The sequence below is a fragment of the Onychostoma macrolepis genome, chromosome 19 (genome assembly GCF_012432095.1).
Source record: "Onychostoma macrolepis isolate SWU-2019 chromosome 19, ASM1243209v1, whole genome shotgun sequence".
Classification (NCBI taxonomy): domain Eukaryota; kingdom Metazoa; phylum Chordata; class Actinopteri; order Cypriniformes; family Cyprinidae; genus Onychostoma; species Onychostoma macrolepis.
In genome coordinates this window covers 206,303-226,523 of record NC_081173.1, presented here as the reverse complement: position 1 = coordinate 226,523, position 20,221 = coordinate 206,303, and the positions used below count along the sequence as shown (strand labels likewise).

General features: G+C 36.6%; 1 protein-coding gene across 1 annotated transcript in view; it reads left to right on the top strand.

Annotated features, from left to right (window-relative positions):
- LOC131525614 (sucrase-isomaltase, intestinal-like) overlaps positions 1-19,954 on the top strand; it is a 52,104-nt gene extending 32,150 nt beyond the window's left edge. Inside the window, exons 25-48 of the mRNA XM_058753454.1 lie at positions 106-255; positions 376-579; positions 1,533-1,687; positions 1,860-2,028; positions 2,159-2,255; positions 3,782-3,894; positions 3,999-4,124; positions 4,425-4,556; positions 4,745-4,864; positions 7,415-7,477; positions 7,849-7,965; positions 9,238-9,328; positions 11,047-11,185; positions 11,285-11,418; positions 11,695-11,729; positions 12,450-12,566; positions 12,786-12,934; positions 16,390-16,474; positions 16,961-17,017; positions 17,168-17,292; positions 17,640-17,728; positions 18,323-18,372; positions 18,634-18,795; positions 19,743-19,954. Of these exons, the coding sequence (XP_058609437.1) occupies positions 106-255; positions 376-579; positions 1,533-1,687; positions 1,860-2,028; positions 2,159-2,255; positions 3,782-3,894; positions 3,999-4,124; positions 4,425-4,556; positions 4,745-4,864; positions 7,415-7,477; positions 7,849-7,965; positions 9,238-9,328; positions 11,047-11,185; positions 11,285-11,418; positions 11,695-11,729; positions 12,450-12,566; positions 12,786-12,934; positions 16,390-16,474; positions 16,961-17,017; positions 17,168-17,292; positions 17,640-17,728; positions 18,323-18,372; positions 18,634-18,795; positions 19,743-19,823 (2,760 nt within the window). The 3' untranslated portion in view covers positions 19,824-19,954. The remainder of the gene's footprint in view (positions 1-105; positions 256-375; positions 580-1,532; positions 1,688-1,859; positions 2,029-2,158; positions 2,256-3,781; positions 3,895-3,998; positions 4,125-4,424; positions 4,557-4,744; positions 4,865-7,414; positions 7,478-7,848; positions 7,966-9,237; positions 9,329-11,046; positions 11,186-11,284; positions 11,419-11,694; positions 11,730-12,449; positions 12,567-12,785; positions 12,935-16,389; positions 16,475-16,960; positions 17,018-17,167; positions 17,293-17,639; positions 17,729-18,322; positions 18,373-18,633; positions 18,796-19,742) is intronic.
- The last annotated feature ends 267 nt before the right edge of the window (positions 19,955-20,221 follow it).

The window sequence follows — 20,221 nt, the reverse complement described above, 5'->3', positions numbered from 1 at the left end:
CAGCCTGGGCAAATGGTACTGAGCACATATACAGCAGTATGCACTACGAATTGCTGTCTTTTGCATGATCTACCTGTATATCATTGGGTGTTTGTGGTCTGCTAGGTGCTGTACCTGAGAAACCTGGAGCTGGAACTGGGGAAGGACTACACAGTCAACTGGCAGGACAAATACAGAAACTCTAGGCACTTCGATTGTCATCCTGAAGCGGGTTCGGATCAAGCCAAATGTGAAGCCCGTGGCTGCATCTGGAAGGTCAGAGAGAGAAGATATTCAATATCTGATCCGTGCATACGCAAAGACTCTATTATTTCCTGTTACTGTTATAATATGACTTAACACATCTGTTCAAAGTGTTTTCATTGTCTTTAATAGCCTTCAAATGTTCCCAACGAGCCCTGGTGTTATTACCCCGACACCCACGGCTACGTCACCGGCAAAGTAGTTGAAACGGCGAGTGGCATCACTGTAGATATAGAGCGCAATACAGCTTTCCCAAGTCAACGTTCTCAATCTCGAGACATCAGCAAGCTCCGTGTGGAAATCACATACCTGAGTGGCAAAAGCCTGCGTTGGAAGGTATGATTTTCTAAATTTAGGATTTCGACCAAGACAATGACTAAATATACAGTTGAAATAAAGCAAAGTGTTCATCCAAATCGACTTACACTGCATTTAATGTATACTTTGTTAATGCGTCCATAACCTTGGTGTCAATAGCGCCATCCTATTTTTAGAATTAGGACTTAAAGGGATAGTTCACCCAAAAATGAAAATTACTCCATGATTTACTCACCCTCAAGCCATCCTAGGTGTAAATGACTTTCTTCTTTCAGACGAACACAAACAGAGTTATAATCAAATTTATCCTGGCTCTTCCAAGCTTCTTAATGGCAGTGAACAGGGGTGAGATTTAAAATTAAATAATCAAAAAATTGCATCCATCCATCATAAAACTGCTCCACACGGCTCCGGGGGCTTACTGAAGGTCTTCTGGCACGAATCTATGGGTTTTTGTAAGAAAAATAGCCATATTTAAAACTGTAAAGCAAAACTTCCATCTTCTAATGATTTACGAAAAATGCATAGCACCTCTTGCAATTCAAAACACTTACGTCGTGTTTTGAACTGCGAGAGGCGTTATGCATTCTTCGTAAGTCGTTGTCCGCTGGAAGCTGGATGTTTTTGCTTTATAAAGTTTTAAAAATGGATAAATGTCTTACACAAATGCATCGATTAGTAAATCCCCGGAGCCGTGTGGAGTCATTTTGTGATGCGTGGATGGACTTTTTTTGAGCTTCAAAATCTCATCCCCCTTTCACTGCCATTATAAAGCTGGGAAGACCCAGGATAAATTTTATTATAACTCTGATTGTGTTCGTCTGAAAGTAGAAAGTCATATACAGCTAGGATGGCTTGAGGGTGAGTAAATCATGAGGTCATTTTCTTTTTTGGGTGAACTATTCCTTTAAGGAAATAAATTAATACATTTAAGACTGAGATTAAAATTGTTTTTGGTCTTATTCATATAGATCTTTGACCCAAGCAATGCACGCTACGAGGTCCCTGTTCCCCTCGACCTGCCTGCCACGCCAGAGACAGAGGAAAACAACAGACTGTACAGGGTTCAGATCAAGGACAAGCCTTTCGGGATCCAAGTCATCAGAAAGGACACAGAAGAAACCATGTGAGTAATACAGCTGAATTACTCTGGAAACATGGAGTCCAGAGAGGTTCTTTTGTGGTAGTTTGACTGTAGTTTCCACTGTTTTAGGACTATAAAAGCACAGTTTGCCCTCTTCATGAAAGGAAGTCAGAAGTGTTCTCAGTGTTTTGTTAAATCTTATTCTTTTCTGTAGATGGGACTCTGCCGTGCCAGGGCTCATATTCTCCGATCAGCTCCTTGAGATCTCCACGCTCCTCCCCTCAAACTATGTCTATGGTTTTGGTGAAACAGAGCACCCCAGCTACAAACATGACCTCAACTATCACAGATACGGCCTGTTTGCCAAAGACCAGCCTCCAGGGGTGAGTGGCACAACCACTGGTGATGTTATACAAGCCTTCCTGTGTGATATGACATCTGAACTTTACAATATCTGGAGAACTGAAATTACATCACAAACTCAAACTCGAATCTGTTTCTTCCCATCTGTAGTATAAGCTGAACAGTTATGGAGTCCATCCCTTCTACATGGGTCTGGAGAAATCAAAAAATGCTCACGGCGTCCTCCTGCTCAACAGTAATGCCATGGGTGAGTAAACCACACACTCACTTGCCCAACTGGTGCTATACAGTCTTTTTTGGAGGCTAAGACCAACCTAAAGCCAGCCTTCGATGGTTTGCTGGTTTAAACTGGTCTAGTTGGCAGCTTGTCCATGGACAAAAGCAAAGAAGACACTTTCAAAATGAATATATTACAAGCCAATTACTTAACAGTTGTAAAAGAAAATGATTTAGTTATGATTATGATTTATATATGATTTATATTTACATGGTTATTTTCTACAGTGTCTGTAATATTGTCCATATAATTTTGGGAGATGGTTAATATTTTTGAACATTTTATTAGATTACATTTGTATGTGTGCATATAAATGTGCTTTTAAGAAATAATACATTATATTTTGTATAGGTAAAGGCTTTTGCATTGCAAAATTATATCTATAACAAATTAAGCTTTTCTACCATCAAACCCCGTTGCCATATTGTAATAAAAATAGTTATTTACTATAAAATCATGACGTACAGTAGACACAATTCAATAGGTAACGTTTACACTTCTGTTTGTTTATATGGCTGATTTTCAAGAAATCTTGGTTTCCAAACTTTAAAACATGAACATTAAAAGGTTTCCATCAACAAATTGCTTTTTAAGCACCAGGTCTGAGGTGTCTGTGAACATCTACAAACAATTTTATTTATTTATTTGATATATAATTTTGAAAACAGGGCTCAAAATCTCATTACCGCAACAGCCTGAAAAAATACCATTATGAAAGCTAATACATTTTCAAATTTTTAAAAGTTGAGTATTAACAGTCATTTACAATTACTGGAAACTATGACATAATGCATATTTTAAAATTAACATTTTTATTTGATTTTTGACTTTTTTCTGTCATTACCACAATGGCAATTGCAATTTACCTAATATTTATATATATATATATATATATATATATATATATATATATATATATTTATTCAAATCTGACATATTTTCAAAATTATGTGGTTAAACCCGAAATAACATAATATATAAAATACTATTTTTCCATTTATTAAATCAACATAAAATAAATACCTGTTGCGGTAATGATACCTAAGTTGTGAAAATTAGAATTTCAGCAGAAAATGCAATAAAATAGAAAAATAATTCATTCATATGTTAAAATTGCTATTTGAGCATATTTTTTATATTAGTAAATCACATGTTTCATATTTAAAATATATTTTTTTGTATTAAAAAACTATTGCACATTTTTATATTTGGATTAAGGGACGAATTGTAACCTGTAATCATGATAAATTGTGGGCTTAAAATCACAAAACTCCAATTTTGATTTTATGTAATGTAAACATTATCGTAAACTGTGTCCATTCTGCTCTGGAATAGTAATGTTGTCAGCCATAAAAATCCACTAATTATTGCAGTTAAGAGACTGTAAGTGCAGGTGTATTAAAGGAAAAGAAAAGAAATGAAATTAAATTAAAAGAAAAGCTGAAGCGACGCATTGAGTCACAGGGATTCTCTTTTTTTGTGCTTTGCTCTTTTAGATGTGACCTTCCTGCCTACTCCAGCTCTGACCTACCGCACCATCGGAGGAATCCTGGACTTCTACATGGTGATGGGACCCACTCCAGAAGCTGTGGTTCAGCAGTACACTGAGGTGACCATTAGATTCTCTTAAGCCACTTGAATATTTATGTTTTAAAATGCATTTGAATGAAATGTAAAATAATTTTCTCTTGGTTTGTGCGTTTTGTTTGACAGATGATCGGCCGCCCGGTTCTTCCAGCCTATTGGTCGCTTGGGTTCCAGCTTTGTCGTTACGGCTACTCCAACGATGCAGAGATTGCAGATCTTTACAGAGACATGAAAGCTGCTAAAATCCCTTATGTAAGCAATCTCATCATTTAGTGTGCATGTGTGTTTTTCAGTTCAACATTTTTGAGATATTTGACAGGCACACCATCAAATTGTGAAAATATTCCATATAATTTTGACTTGGGCCTGTAATTAACCGCCTAGCGATTGCATAGCAACCACTCACAAGATCCTACCATCATGCTCCCAGCATCTGCAGAATTAAATGTTTCAAACCAAAGCATTGCTAAGTTTTCACTAAATTACTCAATCACCTTGGAACTACACATTTAGGTTCAATGATCATAATATTTGACCTTTGATCCCTCAAAGGATGTTCAATATGCAGATATTGACTATATGGAGAGGCAGATGGACTTTACGCTGGACAAAGTGAACTTCAAGGGACTGCCTGCTCTGGTGGATGACATGAGGGCTGAGGGGATGCGCTTCATCTTCATTTTGGTGCGAACAATTCTCTATTACTTGGAAAAACTAAGTTGTTTCCAGAAAATGGTAAAAGATTTTGTAATGTAAACAGAGCTTATACATATAGATTGATGTACAGTATTATTTTCTTATTCTGTCTAAAAACATGCAGTTAAATTTATTCTGTACCAAAACTACATGCTTTATTTGTTTGTGCGCTTCAGGACCCGGCTATAGCAGCCAATGAGACGAAAGGCTCCTACCCTGCATTTGATACTGGGATTGAAAAAGACATTTTCATCAAATGGCCTCCCGAGCTCAGCAATGACATCGTGTGGGGAAAGGTATGACAAACACAAGAAGAACATACAGTTGCAAGAAAAATAATTGAATCAATTCAATTTTATGGTTTTCTGCATAAATTGGTCTTGAAATTTGATTTGATTTTCACCAAAGTCACAAAAATCGATTATCAAAAAGTTGATAAAACACAAACAGTCATCATTTTTCATGTCTTTATTGAACATACCCATTAAACATACAAAGTGATAGTGGAAAAAGTGAGTGAGACACTAGACTTAGGAATGACCTCTAGAGAGCCATTCACACCAGACGTCCTAAGAAGGTGAGAAGTCTGGTGAGCTGAAGCAGTTCTGTAAGGAAAATTGGTCCAAAATGACTCCTGGACGTTGTGCAGGTCTAATCCACAGCTACAGGAAGCGCTTGCTTGAGGGTATTACTGTCAAAGGTGGTTCAACCAGTTATTAAAGCACTGTTTCACTTACTTTTTCCACCATCACTTTGTGTTCAACAAAGACATGAAAGATCATGACTGTTTGAATTTTATCAGCTTAGAAATATTGTGTTTGTTGATTATTTGTGACTATGGTGAAGATCAGATCACATTTCATGACCAATTTAAGCAGAAAACCGAAAATGGTTCACTTACTTTTTTTTGCAACTGTATATTGATTCAAATTTTTTTTGACAGTATATTTTTCTCTGCTTTGCGGCACAAGTTTGGGGTCCTTCATGTTCTGCTGTACCTCAAACTCTGTAGCTTTTAAAACATTGGTTTGCTTGTGTTGTGATTTAAGTATAATATGATTATCTACAGTAAACAACAGGAAATGCCTAATAGGATGGAAATAAAGAAAGTTTGTGTAACCCTTCCGGTCCTAACCACTCTGCTCCAAGCAGGACTCGAACCTGGGTGGCAGGCGTGCTAACAAAGACAATAAAGACCAGAGTCTAGCTGGCCTCCGTTACACTCACCCTGCTCCAAGCGGGATTCAAACCGTGGTCTTTGGAGTCCTTGTTAGTGTGCCCACCTCCCATGCTGGTGACAAGGGTTCAAGTCCTGCTCAGAGCAGGGTGGTTTGGACCGGAGGGGTTGCATTTGCTATTGCTTTTACATAAAAACTGAGTTTTTAAATTATGTGATGGGGTTTAAATTCAAGTGTGTAGCACCAAAACCCTATTGTAATTGTTAGATTTCTTCAGGATGCAGCATTCTCCACATAAAACTGATTGGGCAGACCAAACCGTAAGTCGTAGAGACTTGAAACTTTCAGGGCTGGTAGTCTACAACGTCACCAAGGCTTGCCCCAATTGGTCTTACCGGGTGCTACAGCGGCCAAAAGTACGTAATCGATCATAACTCCCAAACCGTTAGGCACAATGCCTTATACCATTGGAATCCTTTGCCCAAGACGGACAAAATGCATGCCTCGGATTCTCTTGTTGACCTGGTGAAATTTTGGGGTATTTTAGATTTTTTGAAAAACCTACTTTTGCAAACTAGTCCTTTTGTGTCCGGTTTTTGCCCGATCGCAACCAAAACAGTGCAGCAAGATTCTCTGGAGTCTGATTGTCAATAATTATCAATAAAAGTAGACATTGCGATTCACGGTCTCTAAGGGGCATCAAAACGATGCGGCGACTGGCCACTTGGTGGTGCTATAACATGGGGGGGGGGGATTAAAATAACTTTAACTTGTTCAATTTATCGCATGTGCCCACAACGTTCATATCGCATGTTAGAACTCCTCATTCTGAGCAACTTGTCAATCGAACCTTCATCAAACATTGGAGATTATTTCAAAAAACAAGTTTTGCAAACTAGTCATAGGCTTTTGGCTCAACCTCGATAACTGTTAAAAAGCATTAAAACAATTACCTTTAATTTGTACATTATTCGTTGTCTTTTCCCTCTATGACATACACGTTTACATTGTTGCTTAAGAAAGCACATTACTTTTTTGTACATTGCTTTAAAAGCCTTGAAGCGCTTGAACCCCCGATAATTGCTGTTTGCAGCTATATTTATTATTTTTATTTTAATATCATCGTGCCAATTTCCATAATTCTCTCGAACAGGGTAGATGTTTTATAGTGAAACAAACCAAATGATACCACAAAACAGCACTGGATTTATCAGATCTATTGCTAATACTTTGTGGTGCTGTTTGTTTTGGTGTTTTCCCTCCAAAACTGATGTTACTTCTTAGAAGATGATGTTATGTTTTTGTATGCTGCATTCCGCAAGTCCTAAACTGGGATAACCACTTGAAGACAAATAAGTCAACCCATATTTCAGTGAGAAGTTTAATTTAATGTCATCTGTCAGTTGGTGATGAATGAAACAGAATTCTATTGACTGAATTGTTGAATTCGGAATTCAGAGTTCTGAGTTAAATGAGGTTAAAGCGGGAAACTTCATCCGGAATGCAACATAGTTCAAGAGATTTGGTGATTTGTTTGGAGCATTTTGATTAGAGAACCTGATGTTTTAAGGCATATACGGTATGATGTGGACATGTACTGAAAGCAGGAATGATCCTTTAATTTTAGATGAAAGCACTGATTTTAGCTGTTGTTTCTGTGTGTCGTAGGTGTGGCCCGATTATCCCAATATTACTGTGGACAATTCTTTGGACTGGGATACTCAAGTAGAGGTATCTGCTTCTCTCTTGTTCTGTTTCATTACCTTTCTCTATGTGTCGTTTTCTTTCTCTTTCTGTCTCTCTTTAATCAGAGAACCGGCCATCTTTTCTCGTTCTCCTATATATCATCAGCACAGTGGGCTATAATTGCAAATGCAGTCAAGAGATATGATCATCATTACTATCAACCAATTAGCATGCAAAACACACACCATCAGCTAATAAGCACGTACTAGTATTATGCAATGTCACCCACTCCATGTAGTAAATAAACAGAACACATAAGAAGTGAATCAGCACATTACTATTTAAACAAATAATAAACAAGTAATATTCAATATCCACCTTGTCTAACCTAACGTTTCTTTCGTTTAAACTTTCAGCTATTCAGAGCTGTCGTGGCGTTCCCTGATTTCTTCAAGAGCAGTACAGCAGAGTGGTGGGCACAGCAGATTAAAGACTATTACAACAACGTCATGAAGTTTGACGGACTTTGGATCGTGAGCGCTTTGTTTTTGTCATTTTTCATGTTGGAATGAAAAGTAAAGCGATTTCATGAACTAGATAAAAAAGTTAGTCAAGACAGACTTTGAAGTTGGCTTGAGAAAGCCAGACCAGAAAGTTTGAAACAAGTTTTAAAAGCTTGAAGTTTGAAATTTTTAAGTTTAAAGTGATTTAAAGTTGGAATGGTAGTTTTTAAAGTTTTATGAAAAAAAAAAAAAAAAAAAACAGATTTAAGAGTTTTAAGAGTCTTGACTCATTTGAACATTCCATTATTGTAAGTCTATGGGATTTGTATGATTTTAATCTTCATTTTATGTTGGATCAGTTTGAAAAGACACAGCAACAAACTTCAGAACAGCCTGAAGGTCTGACCTGAGTTTAGTGGCTCTAGCTTTAAAGCTCTAGGAGAAGTTAGTGTTGAGAATTTTAGTCTCAGAAGAAGAAGTAGTAGTTTAAATAGCATTACAGTAAGTTGGCTTTCTCAAGCCAACTTAACTAAAATTGTATGATATGTTCTGTCAGGACCACTATCGTCAAAGATGATTGACAGTTAGCATACATTTTGGATTGGCGGTATGGTTCTGTTCTGGGCAGGAACTCCCTGCGCATCTAAGCAGCCTAGCATGGATGAGAGCAGTGATAACCCCCAGGGTAAACAGAACAGAACCAACAAAAGAATTGCAGATATTGTTAAAGTTCAGTAATTTTATGTACACATTTTAGAATTAGTCAAAAGAGAATCAGAAGGCTGGATCCTGACTGACAGAGGAGCAGTTGGGGATGGAGGAGGGTAATTAGCTATTGAGCAACGCGAAAACTGCTGATGATACTGAAGGACCTTATATATATGGATGCTTAGACAGGTGTCGTATCCCTATAGGTAGATGGGGATCAGCTGAGAGTCAGCTGATGCGAGCTTGACTAACGTGACCTGCCAGAACTAACGCTACGCTTGATTTCTTTGAGGACTTCTGTACCATTACAAGCCATTGTTGCTTCTAAAACAACACATTTAATCTAACCGTTACAATTAAATATCTCTAGAATTGAGGAAAATGACAGATTCATAAGAATGTTGTTGAAATCCCAACAAGGACGTTGATTCAAGAATACATCTTACTTGACAAAGTCACAGTGAGCTGTCCAAGAACAAGTGAAGACTTAACATAGCCACACCCCATTTTTACGCTCATTTGCATATCAGCTTTGTTTTTTTCCCTTTGGATTCATTGGATGATAACACTGTCATTGTGTTTTGCTTTCTGAAGGACATGAATGAGCCGGCCAGTTTCGTGCATGGCACCGTCGGAGAGAAATGTCTAGGAGATCCCGCTTTGGAAAACCCTCCATACATGCCCCGTAAGTTGTGTCCTGTCACATGTACTTGGCAACAGATATTTTACAACACAGTGATCAACATTTACTGGGCTTGCCCCAGATTAAAAAAATGTCTAGTCGACCGGTAGCAGGGTTACCAGGCTTTTACAACAAAACCTACCCAATTACTACTCAAAACTAGCCCATTCACATTTTGGGGAAGGTCCCCCAGTAAAAATCATGTTCCGGGGATAAAAAATGCATTTTTTTTTTGTGGGGTTCCACTGGTAAAATTCACATTCCAGGGGCCAAGTATCACTTTATTGGGGTTTCTTCAAGCTGGGGAAATGAAAAACAACCCATAGCAACAGTGTTAAAGTAGCCCAATTTGGCAATACTGACTGGTAGTCATTCAGTTACGCTACTAGTTTTAAGCCACCTTTTCCATGCTCAAGTCCATGCATAAAGCTTGTGTCAGAGAAAATAGCAAGGAGATATTCTAATTATTTCATAATCAGAGAGTATTTGTTTTAGATTTGAATTGTAGACATTTCAAGGTTTCTGTAGATAAATTTCTCATGTCTGAATTTCGGTTCATTTTTGTGATGCGCTGCAGTTCACAAAGACAGCAGAAAGCGCATCCTGTTTGTTTAATTTATTTTCCAAAAGCACGCGATTTAGTTGATATTAACCCTTAAATGCATGAATGTTTTGCCAATCACTATTACATATTCTGGTCTTTAGCGACCCAGACCTATCGATCCAGCACGGATGGATCTCTAACTGCTGCAATAGCAAAAAACTAAGAACAATTACAGAAGAATTACAGACTCATATTCGCGATCTCAAACATATTTGTAAAACTACCATTTTCAGTGACTTCAAAATCAATAGTTTGATCTTTGGCAGCTTATTCACCACATCCACCATCAAATGACAGTTACATTTATATTTCATTGCACACATTAATTGCTCTACAGTATAGCCATTCAAACCAGTTACATTTTTGCTTATGATATTCTTTTGTTTTATGCCTGCGGTGATCATGAGCGAAACGTCACGTCATTATTGTCTATTAAACAGTGCCATTTCAAGGAGTAAAGGTGAATTGCATGCATTGAGTCATCAGATATTTGAATATTGCAGAAAAAATATACTTAACATACTTAATATAATACACACCTCGGGTCTCTAGCGACCCTATACACTTTTTATAAAAAATTAATCAGAAAACAGACATTATTTTAAATTTTGTTATTTTTTTTCTTGTTATATTGTTTATAATGAATAGATAGAGGAATACTAAGAAAGTTGATGTCTAACTTTAAAAATTAAGGAGGGAGAGGGTCGCTAAAGACCCGAGGTATGCATTTAAGAGAATACAGAAATAAAAACACTTAAAAATGTACCTAATAATGCTCATTTATCTAGGTTAATGTCAGAGCGAGCAGCCATGTAAAGTTGCTACTACTTAGTAGAATTACTTACATACAGCACTGTAGCACCTTGGGCATCCCAAGTTCGGATCCCGTCCCCACTCTCTCAATAATAATAAAGGATAAAAAACAACAAAAGTTGCTACTGCTTACATGTTTCAATTTCAAATAATAAGACATATTTGAGGTCGATGAATGATAGGCGAGCATTTGGATTCCTTTATTTTTACCTAAGCCTCTTCTCGTTGACTGTTTATGCACCTGTATTTAGCACTTTCTGTCCAAAATGGACGTGCCCTACATATGTGTGCAACCTTTTCCCAGCTCTGGAGTCCATGCACAGAGGCCTGAACCATAAGACTTTATGCATGAACAGCGAGCAGATCCTGGCTGATGGCACACGCGTCAAGCATTATGATGTCCACAACATATATGGCTGGTCTCACGCGAAACCTACTTATGAGTGAGTTTTCTGGTCCCCCATATTCACTACTGTATTTATTTCTCAGTTGTTCTGGAATGAGTTTTAATTGCTGTGTATGTGTTTATGCGTGTTTCACAGTGCTTTGCTTAGTACCACTGGAAAGAGAGGTGCCGTAGTTACCCGTTCAACATATCCATCTAGTGGTCGCTGGGCAGGACATTGGCTGGGAGACAACTACTCCGCCTGGGACCAGCTTCTCAAGTCCATCATAGGTATGATGGAGCTTATTATTTGGTGGTTTTCGAGAAGAAAAGCATTGCTATTGCTCATATTTAGTGCTCACTATTGTCAGTATTCACTAAATTCACTAAATCAGCACATTAGAATGATTTCTGAAGGATTATGTGACACTGAAGACTGGAGTGCTGAAATTTCAGCTTTGATCACAGGAATAAATAATTCATCTTCCTTCATTAAATCATGGTGTATTTTGTTGGACGTCTGCTGACATGAAAACCAAACTCCCTCTTTTTCTTTCTGTCTTTCAGGCATGATGGAGTTCAGCATATTTGGCATCCCTTACGTAAGTGCCTCTCTCGTCCTGCCGCAGGACTTGCTGCTGATTTTTATTTGTGCCTTGGTTCAGTTGGGTGCATCCCAGCTAAAAGTTTTTGGTTCCCAGAATGTTATTTTTATGGTTTGTTTTTGGTTAGCCAGGAAAGTTTTCTTAACACTCCCAGAACGTTATTGTAACGTTATCATAACATTATAATAACTTTCTCAGAACATAAGTTTTTTTTTTTGATAATGTTAAAATAACACTTTCAGAATTTTAGTCTGAAAAATTTCCAGATGGTTATTTTATTAAGGTTTGTTTTTGGTTAGCCAGGAAAATTTTCTTTTTGGTTTGTATAACATTATTCTAATGTTATTTTAATGTTCCCCTAAACTCTTTACTCCGATATCATTTACTCCGAACGTTATATTCTGGTTGCAACATAATAACCTAATAATAACCATTAGGGATTGTTCTGTGTAGGTTATTTTTAGGTTATTATAAATGCATAATAATACCTAACAAGAACGTTCCTAGAATGTTATTTTCTGGTACTCAAAAACGGTAGGGCAACGTTCTGTGTTTGCTGGGATTACACGAGCATGCAGCCATTACGCTGACTCTGGAGATTATTTGTTAATGTTCTGGAGTCGGCTCTTGTGGTCCAGTTTTTACAGAGATCTATAGTTATATCTCTCTCTATGTTTCCTTTTCTCTTCTGACTCTCCCTTTCCGCGTGTGTTCCAGACCGGTGCTGATATCTGTGGCTTCTTTAACACTGCCCAATACGAGATGTGCCTGCGTTGGATGCAGCTCGGAGCTTTCTACCCATTCGCCAGAAACCATAACACCATAAACATGCCAGTAAGAACACACGTGGCACCTTTTTATGGATAGATTTAAAGATTTTTGGACCAGTGTTTAAAGGATAGTTCACCCAAAAATGAAAATTCTGTCATTGTTTACTCACCCTCAAGCTGTTCCAAACCTGTATAAATTTCTTTGTAAAGGAAGATATATTTATATTTTCTTGAGAAGTGCTGAATGATTGTTATCTGATGAGTTTTTTGTGACTTTTCACAGAGGCAGGATCCCGTGGCCTGGGGACCTGAGTTTGCTGCGATGTCTCGTGATGTGCTGAATATTCGCTACACCCTCCTGCCGTATTTGTACACACTGATGTATGAAGCTCACGCTCACGGAAACACTGTGGTCAGACCCCTGCTGCACGAGTGAGTGTCCTCCAGTACTCATGTTTTGTAGTTTTCATAGCTGTGTGATATGGCTGTAGACCGAATGCCGTAGGTAATCACAGCGTGCTGATATACAGTTACGAGTCTGATATTGCATTTATTCAACACTTAGACGGCACGAGTGTGCAAGTAAATTCAGTGTCAGTAAAAACCCTTATTTGTGGCAGAACAGATCTCAAGTTGACAGTTTTACAGTTGTGACCAAGCCTCTGTTACAAATTCTAAACCTTTAGAACGAGTAACGAAGGATTGTTGAGTTGCTCCATTGAAAATCATTGTATTATGTACAGTATTATGAGAGAGATCATGATACAACATTCATTCTTCAGGTCGAGGTCCATAATTTTATATCCATTATAAAATCAGTTTGAATGTCCGCTGAGGAAAGCAATTTTTTTTTGTATTTGTCCTTTTAACAATTAAGGAGATTTCCCACATCAGCGCTAAAACAATCTCCTTTCAGTCCCTTTCAATATAAAAGTCTTTTGGGACTGACCCGTAAAGGTAATCTTTGGTGCCATCTAATGGAGTATTAATGTAACCTTCACCGAAGTCCATATCACATTCACTAACGGACCCTTTCTCAATACCAAATATGGAATATTATTTATATATAATAATATTTATTGAATAACAGTATTTTAAAAATAAAGAACAATAAGAAATAAACACAAACAAACAATTCAGTCAGACGTACAAAAGCATTTATATTTAACTTGAATCCTGTACTAAAGTTAACATATCCCCTAATCAAAATCTGTTTGCTCTGGAGCAAGTAATAGATTAATATGAGCAAAGATTGCCTCTTTCATACATCCAAAATGAATTGTAGCTCACGTTTAGGCTCATCCTCAGACGTCACGCCCACAGACCACTGACTGAACGTCTGATGCACACTGAACTGGAAACACTTCAGGAGTCACGAAGATTTCTGGGAGATGTGTGTGTCGCGATCTTTAACGATCTGCCTGGAAACAAATCTCTCGTATTGCCAAACCCCTAAATGCTGGATTTTCAAAAGTATGTGAACTGTGTGAAGCTCGCAGCATAAACGCTTTAAAGTATGTCCAAGAGCTTTTACACCCGTGGCATGACACTGAACGAAACGAATTGTGATTGGTTGCTTTACTTGTAAGTCAGAGGGCCTCTTGGGCAGGCTTGACCAATGAGAGCTGCGGTGGAGTCCAGACCGTCTGCCATCAGTCTGAGGGTCTGGCTCACGTTTAACCACTAAAAGAGCCAGCGGCACATTCCCGAAGCACTGGCCGTGATGACACTGTTCTCAACGAGTGCTGAATAGGCCTGTCGCAATAATTAATATATCGACTTAACGCACAATATACGTACATGACCTCAATCATTTTTGGTGAGGCAATATATCACCCATTATATTTACAAAAAGAGTTAATGTCACCATGTTTTTTGCATTCCACTTGCGCCAGTGTCTTTTACAGCATCTCGGACATAACGTGGTGTCATAGTCAAGCTAGTTCACATTAAAAAAAAAATGCATCTACAAGAAAAGTTTCATCTGCAGATATGGCCTTGTTTAGGGATCCATGCCTTTGAACAGAGAAAAGAAGGCCAGGGGAAAATATGTAGATGGAAAATCTTTCTTTTTTCTATTTGTTACTTTGCACTTTTTGTTAGAAAATATTGATTTACTATTTATTCAAGTGTTTTTATTTAAGGCATCTAATATTTTGATTCTTCATTTCCATGATCTAAATATTCTTAAGAATGAAAAGTTTGTTCTCATTTGAAAGTGTATAGGCCTTCTTGCATTAGTATGCTGTTATATTAAAATAACAATAATATCGTTTATCGCAATTATTTCTGGGGCAATATATCACACAATAAAAGGTTGCTATCGTGACAGGCCTAGTGCTGAATGTATATAAATTTCATATTTGAAATAAATGGATTCAGAATTGTATTAAATCTAATAACCAATTATGGTACTATATCCCAAATTTATTTTTTGACAAAATTTCTCCTCAATTGTAATACAATTCCCATTAAGCTGTCTAACTTTCATGGACAAGCTCTGTTATCTTGGTTGTTGGTGTACAGACACCATTTCTCTCCCCACAGGTGTTTGATGTGGAACAATGAAGATATTACATTTAAGAATAAAACACTTTTTATTATTAGTTCAGAAATAATATTTTATTGGTGACACGGTTGTTTGGTCCTGATGGTCTCTGACTCTCATATGGAGAGTTTCTAAATGAATGTAAACGTCTGGTTTCTGTAAAGCATTATTCAGTGGTCTCTGATGCTACACCTTCTGCTCTTCTTCAGTTGCTGCAGGCTGCTGATGCTTTTGATTTTAATAAAACTATTGACTTAAATTTAAAGTTAGATGGTATAAGTATTCTTGATAAAAACTGCAATATTAATTTTCTTAAACAGATTTGTCGGCCTGTTAGGAGACCCCCAGCTAAAAGGTTTTGGAATTCATGATCTCCAGGAGATATTGTGTCAGCAATAAGAGGTTTCGTGAGGTTTCACTTAAAAATGATTCATTCTATGAGGTTATAAAAACATATTTAAGAAGGATATTGATTTGAAATGTGTGTTTTGCAATTTGAATGATGAATTGTATTTGTACTAAATTATTCTGATGTGATTTTAAGGTCTTCTTCGAAGAGATTTCTGAAATTGACATTACTTTGGAAGATAATAATGTTTTATTATATTATGATAAGCCATTAGAGAAGATTTTTTTTGTTTATTATATTAGGTAAATATCACACTCAAAAATGTGGATGGTCAAAGAGTACACCTAGTTTTGAACTATTTAAATTTGAGCTCTGTCAGTATCTTAAAGTGATGGAAGGTGTAAGGAACACTAAAGCAGGCAAGATCATAGATTGTTGTAAAGCCTTGAAACTTTATCCTTTTTAAGGACCTTTGTACTTATTTTGTAGTTAGAGATATGGATTTGTTCTCAGTACCCCTCTGTATATAGTTCTTCATTTTTATTTATTCAGCATTTTTTTCTTCTTCTTTCTTTAATTTGCATTATTATAATTTTTTACGATCACTGTCTTTTTGAATTTACTGAATTTTTGCTGTAATTGTTCATTTGTATGTGACTTGTCACTAAATAAAGCATTAAAATAATAATAATAAAAATAAATAAATAAATAAATAGCATATTTGAGGTCTAAAGAACTACATTCTCGCCTAAAAAAAAACTCTTAAAACTACATTCTGTGACACAATAACAGCAGTATTTGCTCGAGCTGAAGGTGGAGTCACACAAAGGAGAAACGTCTCTCAGCCAATCACATCTGAGAACCAGAATGAACCGTTATGCAGAAATCATTTTCTTAAAGTGTTAAAAGTGCTCATTTAAATATGCTGTTTAGTTCAGCATCATGTTTTCAGGTATGTTCAGTGCTGATTTGCTGTGTTCTGTACTGTAGGTTTGTGACGGATGAGAACACGTGGAGCATCGACAGGCAGTTCCTCTGGGGTCCCGCGCTTCTCATCACCCCCGCTTTGGACCCGGTATGCACACAAACACTACTCCACTGTGTTCACGCTATGAGCCAGTGTCCAGTAATGATGTTGAAGTTTTGAGGTGGGGTCCCTGAACTGACCCACATGCACAGATTAATTAAATTATCACAAGTAATATTAATTATATACATAATATACACAATGTAGTCAATATATAAATATTATTTATAATTTTTATATTAATTAATTTTTTTAATATGGATGGATTTCAATTAATGTATGTAAATATATCATTGTTTATTAATATATAATATAATGAATTAATTTACATATTGCTCATTTTAATTTTAAAACGATTGTTTAAAATATGTATTTTAATGTAATATTTATATTTTTCATAAATGTTTATAATGAGTTGTCATCAGTCTTTTATTAACTCGCACACTCACAAGGCGCTACATTCAGTCAGTGAGGAGAGGCCAGGTGTTTTTATTACTGTTGTTTGTTAATTTGTCATTGATTTGTTTTGTGAAGGGCGTTACTGCGGTCCGGGGCTACGTGCCAAACGCCCGCTGGTACGACTACCACACGGTAAGCATTTCTATTAGCAAGCATTCGAATCTGGCGAGATCTTAGCAGCATGTCGACTGAAGAACCAGTCGTAATGCAGCTGGCTTCCAAACAAATTCAGCCTCTGTACATTGGGTTCTCTTATCTGCTCGTATGTGATTTATCTCCCAGGGTGAAGCTGTTGGAGTACGAGGACAGTTCGTGAATATGGATACACCGTTATCAAAAATTAACCTGCACGTGAGAGGAGGCCACATCCTGCCCCAGCAGAAACCAGAGAGCAACACACACTACAGGTGCATCTTCATAAAGACGAGGCACTTTCTCTGTAGTTGCATGGTTTTTTTCCCACTTTTATAAGGTTTCTTTCTCCACAAACAGTTTTCTTTTATTTGTCTGACCAATCAGAGCAGAGTAGGCTCTCAGAAAAGAGGGCTTTAGATCGAACCGTTTCAGACACTGTGAGAAGTGAGGTGATCTTGCAGTGGATTTTATGAGAAAATTAAAGTGTTTCTTGACCTTGGATGCATGTAAACCTGTTGTTGGAAATTCAAAAACAAAATTAGGAACCTTTAAAATATCATAATACAGTCTTTTAATAAGTAAATGTAGGTGTTCATGTGATGCCTTTTTCTTCTTGTAGTCGTCTGAATCCTCTGGGTCTCCTTGTTGCTCTTGATGATGGCGGTTCAGCACACGGGTCCTTGTTCTGGGATGACGGAGAGGGAATCGGTGAGTTACGCATGTTTGTGTCCATGTGTGTGCAGGAATGGGAATCCTGACGAATTTAATGCTTTTGATTTAACTTGATGATCACAATTCCATTTGCTGTTTATTTCACCCAAACTCATTGGACAACCGTACATTTCAGCAGTGCTTTCAAAATCAAATGTCTGGTTTTGTCCCAGACAGATGAATGTGAATCTGCCAGTGTTTTATTACGGTGGTTGGTGGTTGTCGTAAAAGGTTAATGCTCGACATGCCAGCAGCACTAAGCCTCAACATTTTTCTTGATTTTTTCACTTTACTATGTGCGCTACTGAACAAGCTTTTTTTACATCAGAAAAGCTGGTCATGTGATGCAGATGTCAAAATGCATTAGTTTAGAATATTACGTTTTTGGAGTTTTGCAATAAAAAATTTAGGCATGTATTTCCAATGAGCCTGTGTTGGATTTATTACTTTAATAAATTCATGTCAGGTTTTATCAGCATTGCAAACAATAAAACAGTGTTCTGAATATGTATCTATATATTAATTTTCTGTTTTTTTTAATGGTCCTTTCCTGTTCTTCTCTTAATCTTCTTTTCTTGTTCCTCCTTACAGATACTGTTCAGAATAAGCGTTTCCTCTTGACGACTTTCTCTGCGTCTTCGGTACGTTAATATGTTTTGAAGAAAGCTGTGTGTGCAGTTCTTTCAGATTTATTTGGATTGTGGTCATTAAATCCAAGAATGTCCATCTCACTTAAAGCCAAACAGCTGTGGCCTCTCTCTATTTATATACATTTCCCCAGAAAAAAATGCATTGCTTACTGTCAACTGTGTTCATTTGCGATAGGATATTTGCTCACAGTGTGAATGTGCATGTGTGTGTGTGTATGGTGTAACAGCTGTCCTGTGTGTTTATATGTTTAGGGTGTTCTTACCAGCGCGGTTCTCACAGATGGTCTGTCCGAGGCTGACAGGTTGACCCTGGGTGTCGTGAAGGTGTGGGGTGTAGCAGCGCCCGTCACTCAAGTTATCATGAAAGTGGATGGAAAGCCCGATGCCAAACTGGAATTCATGTATAACGCTGAGGTGAGATACTTCATGCAAACATCTTCGAAGCAATTTTATGGAAGCTTGTTTCCACCACTAAATACAAAAAGTTATAATAATTGTGACTTTTTTTCTCAGAATTGTGTGATATAAACCCACAATTCTGAGGAAAAAGTTTTTCCTCACAATTGGACTTTATATCTCACAATTCTGAGAAAAGAAATCAGAATTTTGAGCACGTAGTCAGAATTGTGAGTTTATATCTTGCAAATACAGAGAGAAAAACTTATTGCAAGTTTTAAAGTTAGAAATGTGTGATTAAAAACATACAATTGCGAGTTATAAAGTCCGAATTGCAAAATTTTAACTCTAATCGAATTAATAATTATCTAATACATTTTATATATTTGTTATGTATTTGCCAAATTATTAAGTTATTGATTTAAGTTTTCATTTTGAAATGTACATTTATAATTGAGTGGATCTCATGAAAATGCCTTTGTCATATTTTAACTCAAAACAATATAAAAAATATATTTTAAAAAGATACTTTAATATTTTATAATTGAAATCTTCATATTTTAAGCAATATAAATAAGCCTTTGTAAATGATTATGTATTTAAATTGAAAATGATTTATACGTCATGGAACTATTTGTTTGCTGCTTTTAATTTATGCTCGTCATAATTCACCCTAAAATCAATACTGATAATAATTAAATAACTAACTAATAATAATTATATATATATATATATATAAATTATTATTATTATTTGCATTTTAATATTTTTATTTGAATTATTTTCATGACAAAAAAAAAAGTTGATTCTTGTATAACTTACAAAAACTGTACATTGCCTAAATTATTTTGATGAGTTAAAAACCATGTTGTTATAACTTCTTGATCATATCAGTTTTGAAAATGATTTCTGCATCACGTAAGTATGTGTTTGCTGCCTCTTCTCTTCCTCTTCCTCTCCCTCAGGTTCAGGAGCTGCAGTTTGATGCAACATCACAATCTCACACCACCGAGAAGCCTTTCACCATCACCTGGAACACAGCTTAGACTTGGACATGAATCGATGGAAACGGGCTTAAACAGACTAATTATTTACTGATTATTTACATTTATTTACCAATGTTCAGTCAACTAGTAATTTTGTTTAGCTGCAATAAAACTGCAATAAAGTGATATAAACCCCATTAAGGCTGTGACTGATTGGATATTTTATGGTAATATTTGATTTAATTTGTGAAGAAGCGTTTTGTTTCTTTCCTGCATGCACACACACACACACACACGAAGAAGACATCATTGAACAGTCAGGTGCATTAAACAATCATTCTGATTCAAATAAATCAAAAACACAACCTGCATGCTGTAATACATTAGAGAAAACATTATGAAAAACAGAAAACTCATGCTTTGTTTTCATGCAGGTTCCTATTTACAGTTGGGCGGTT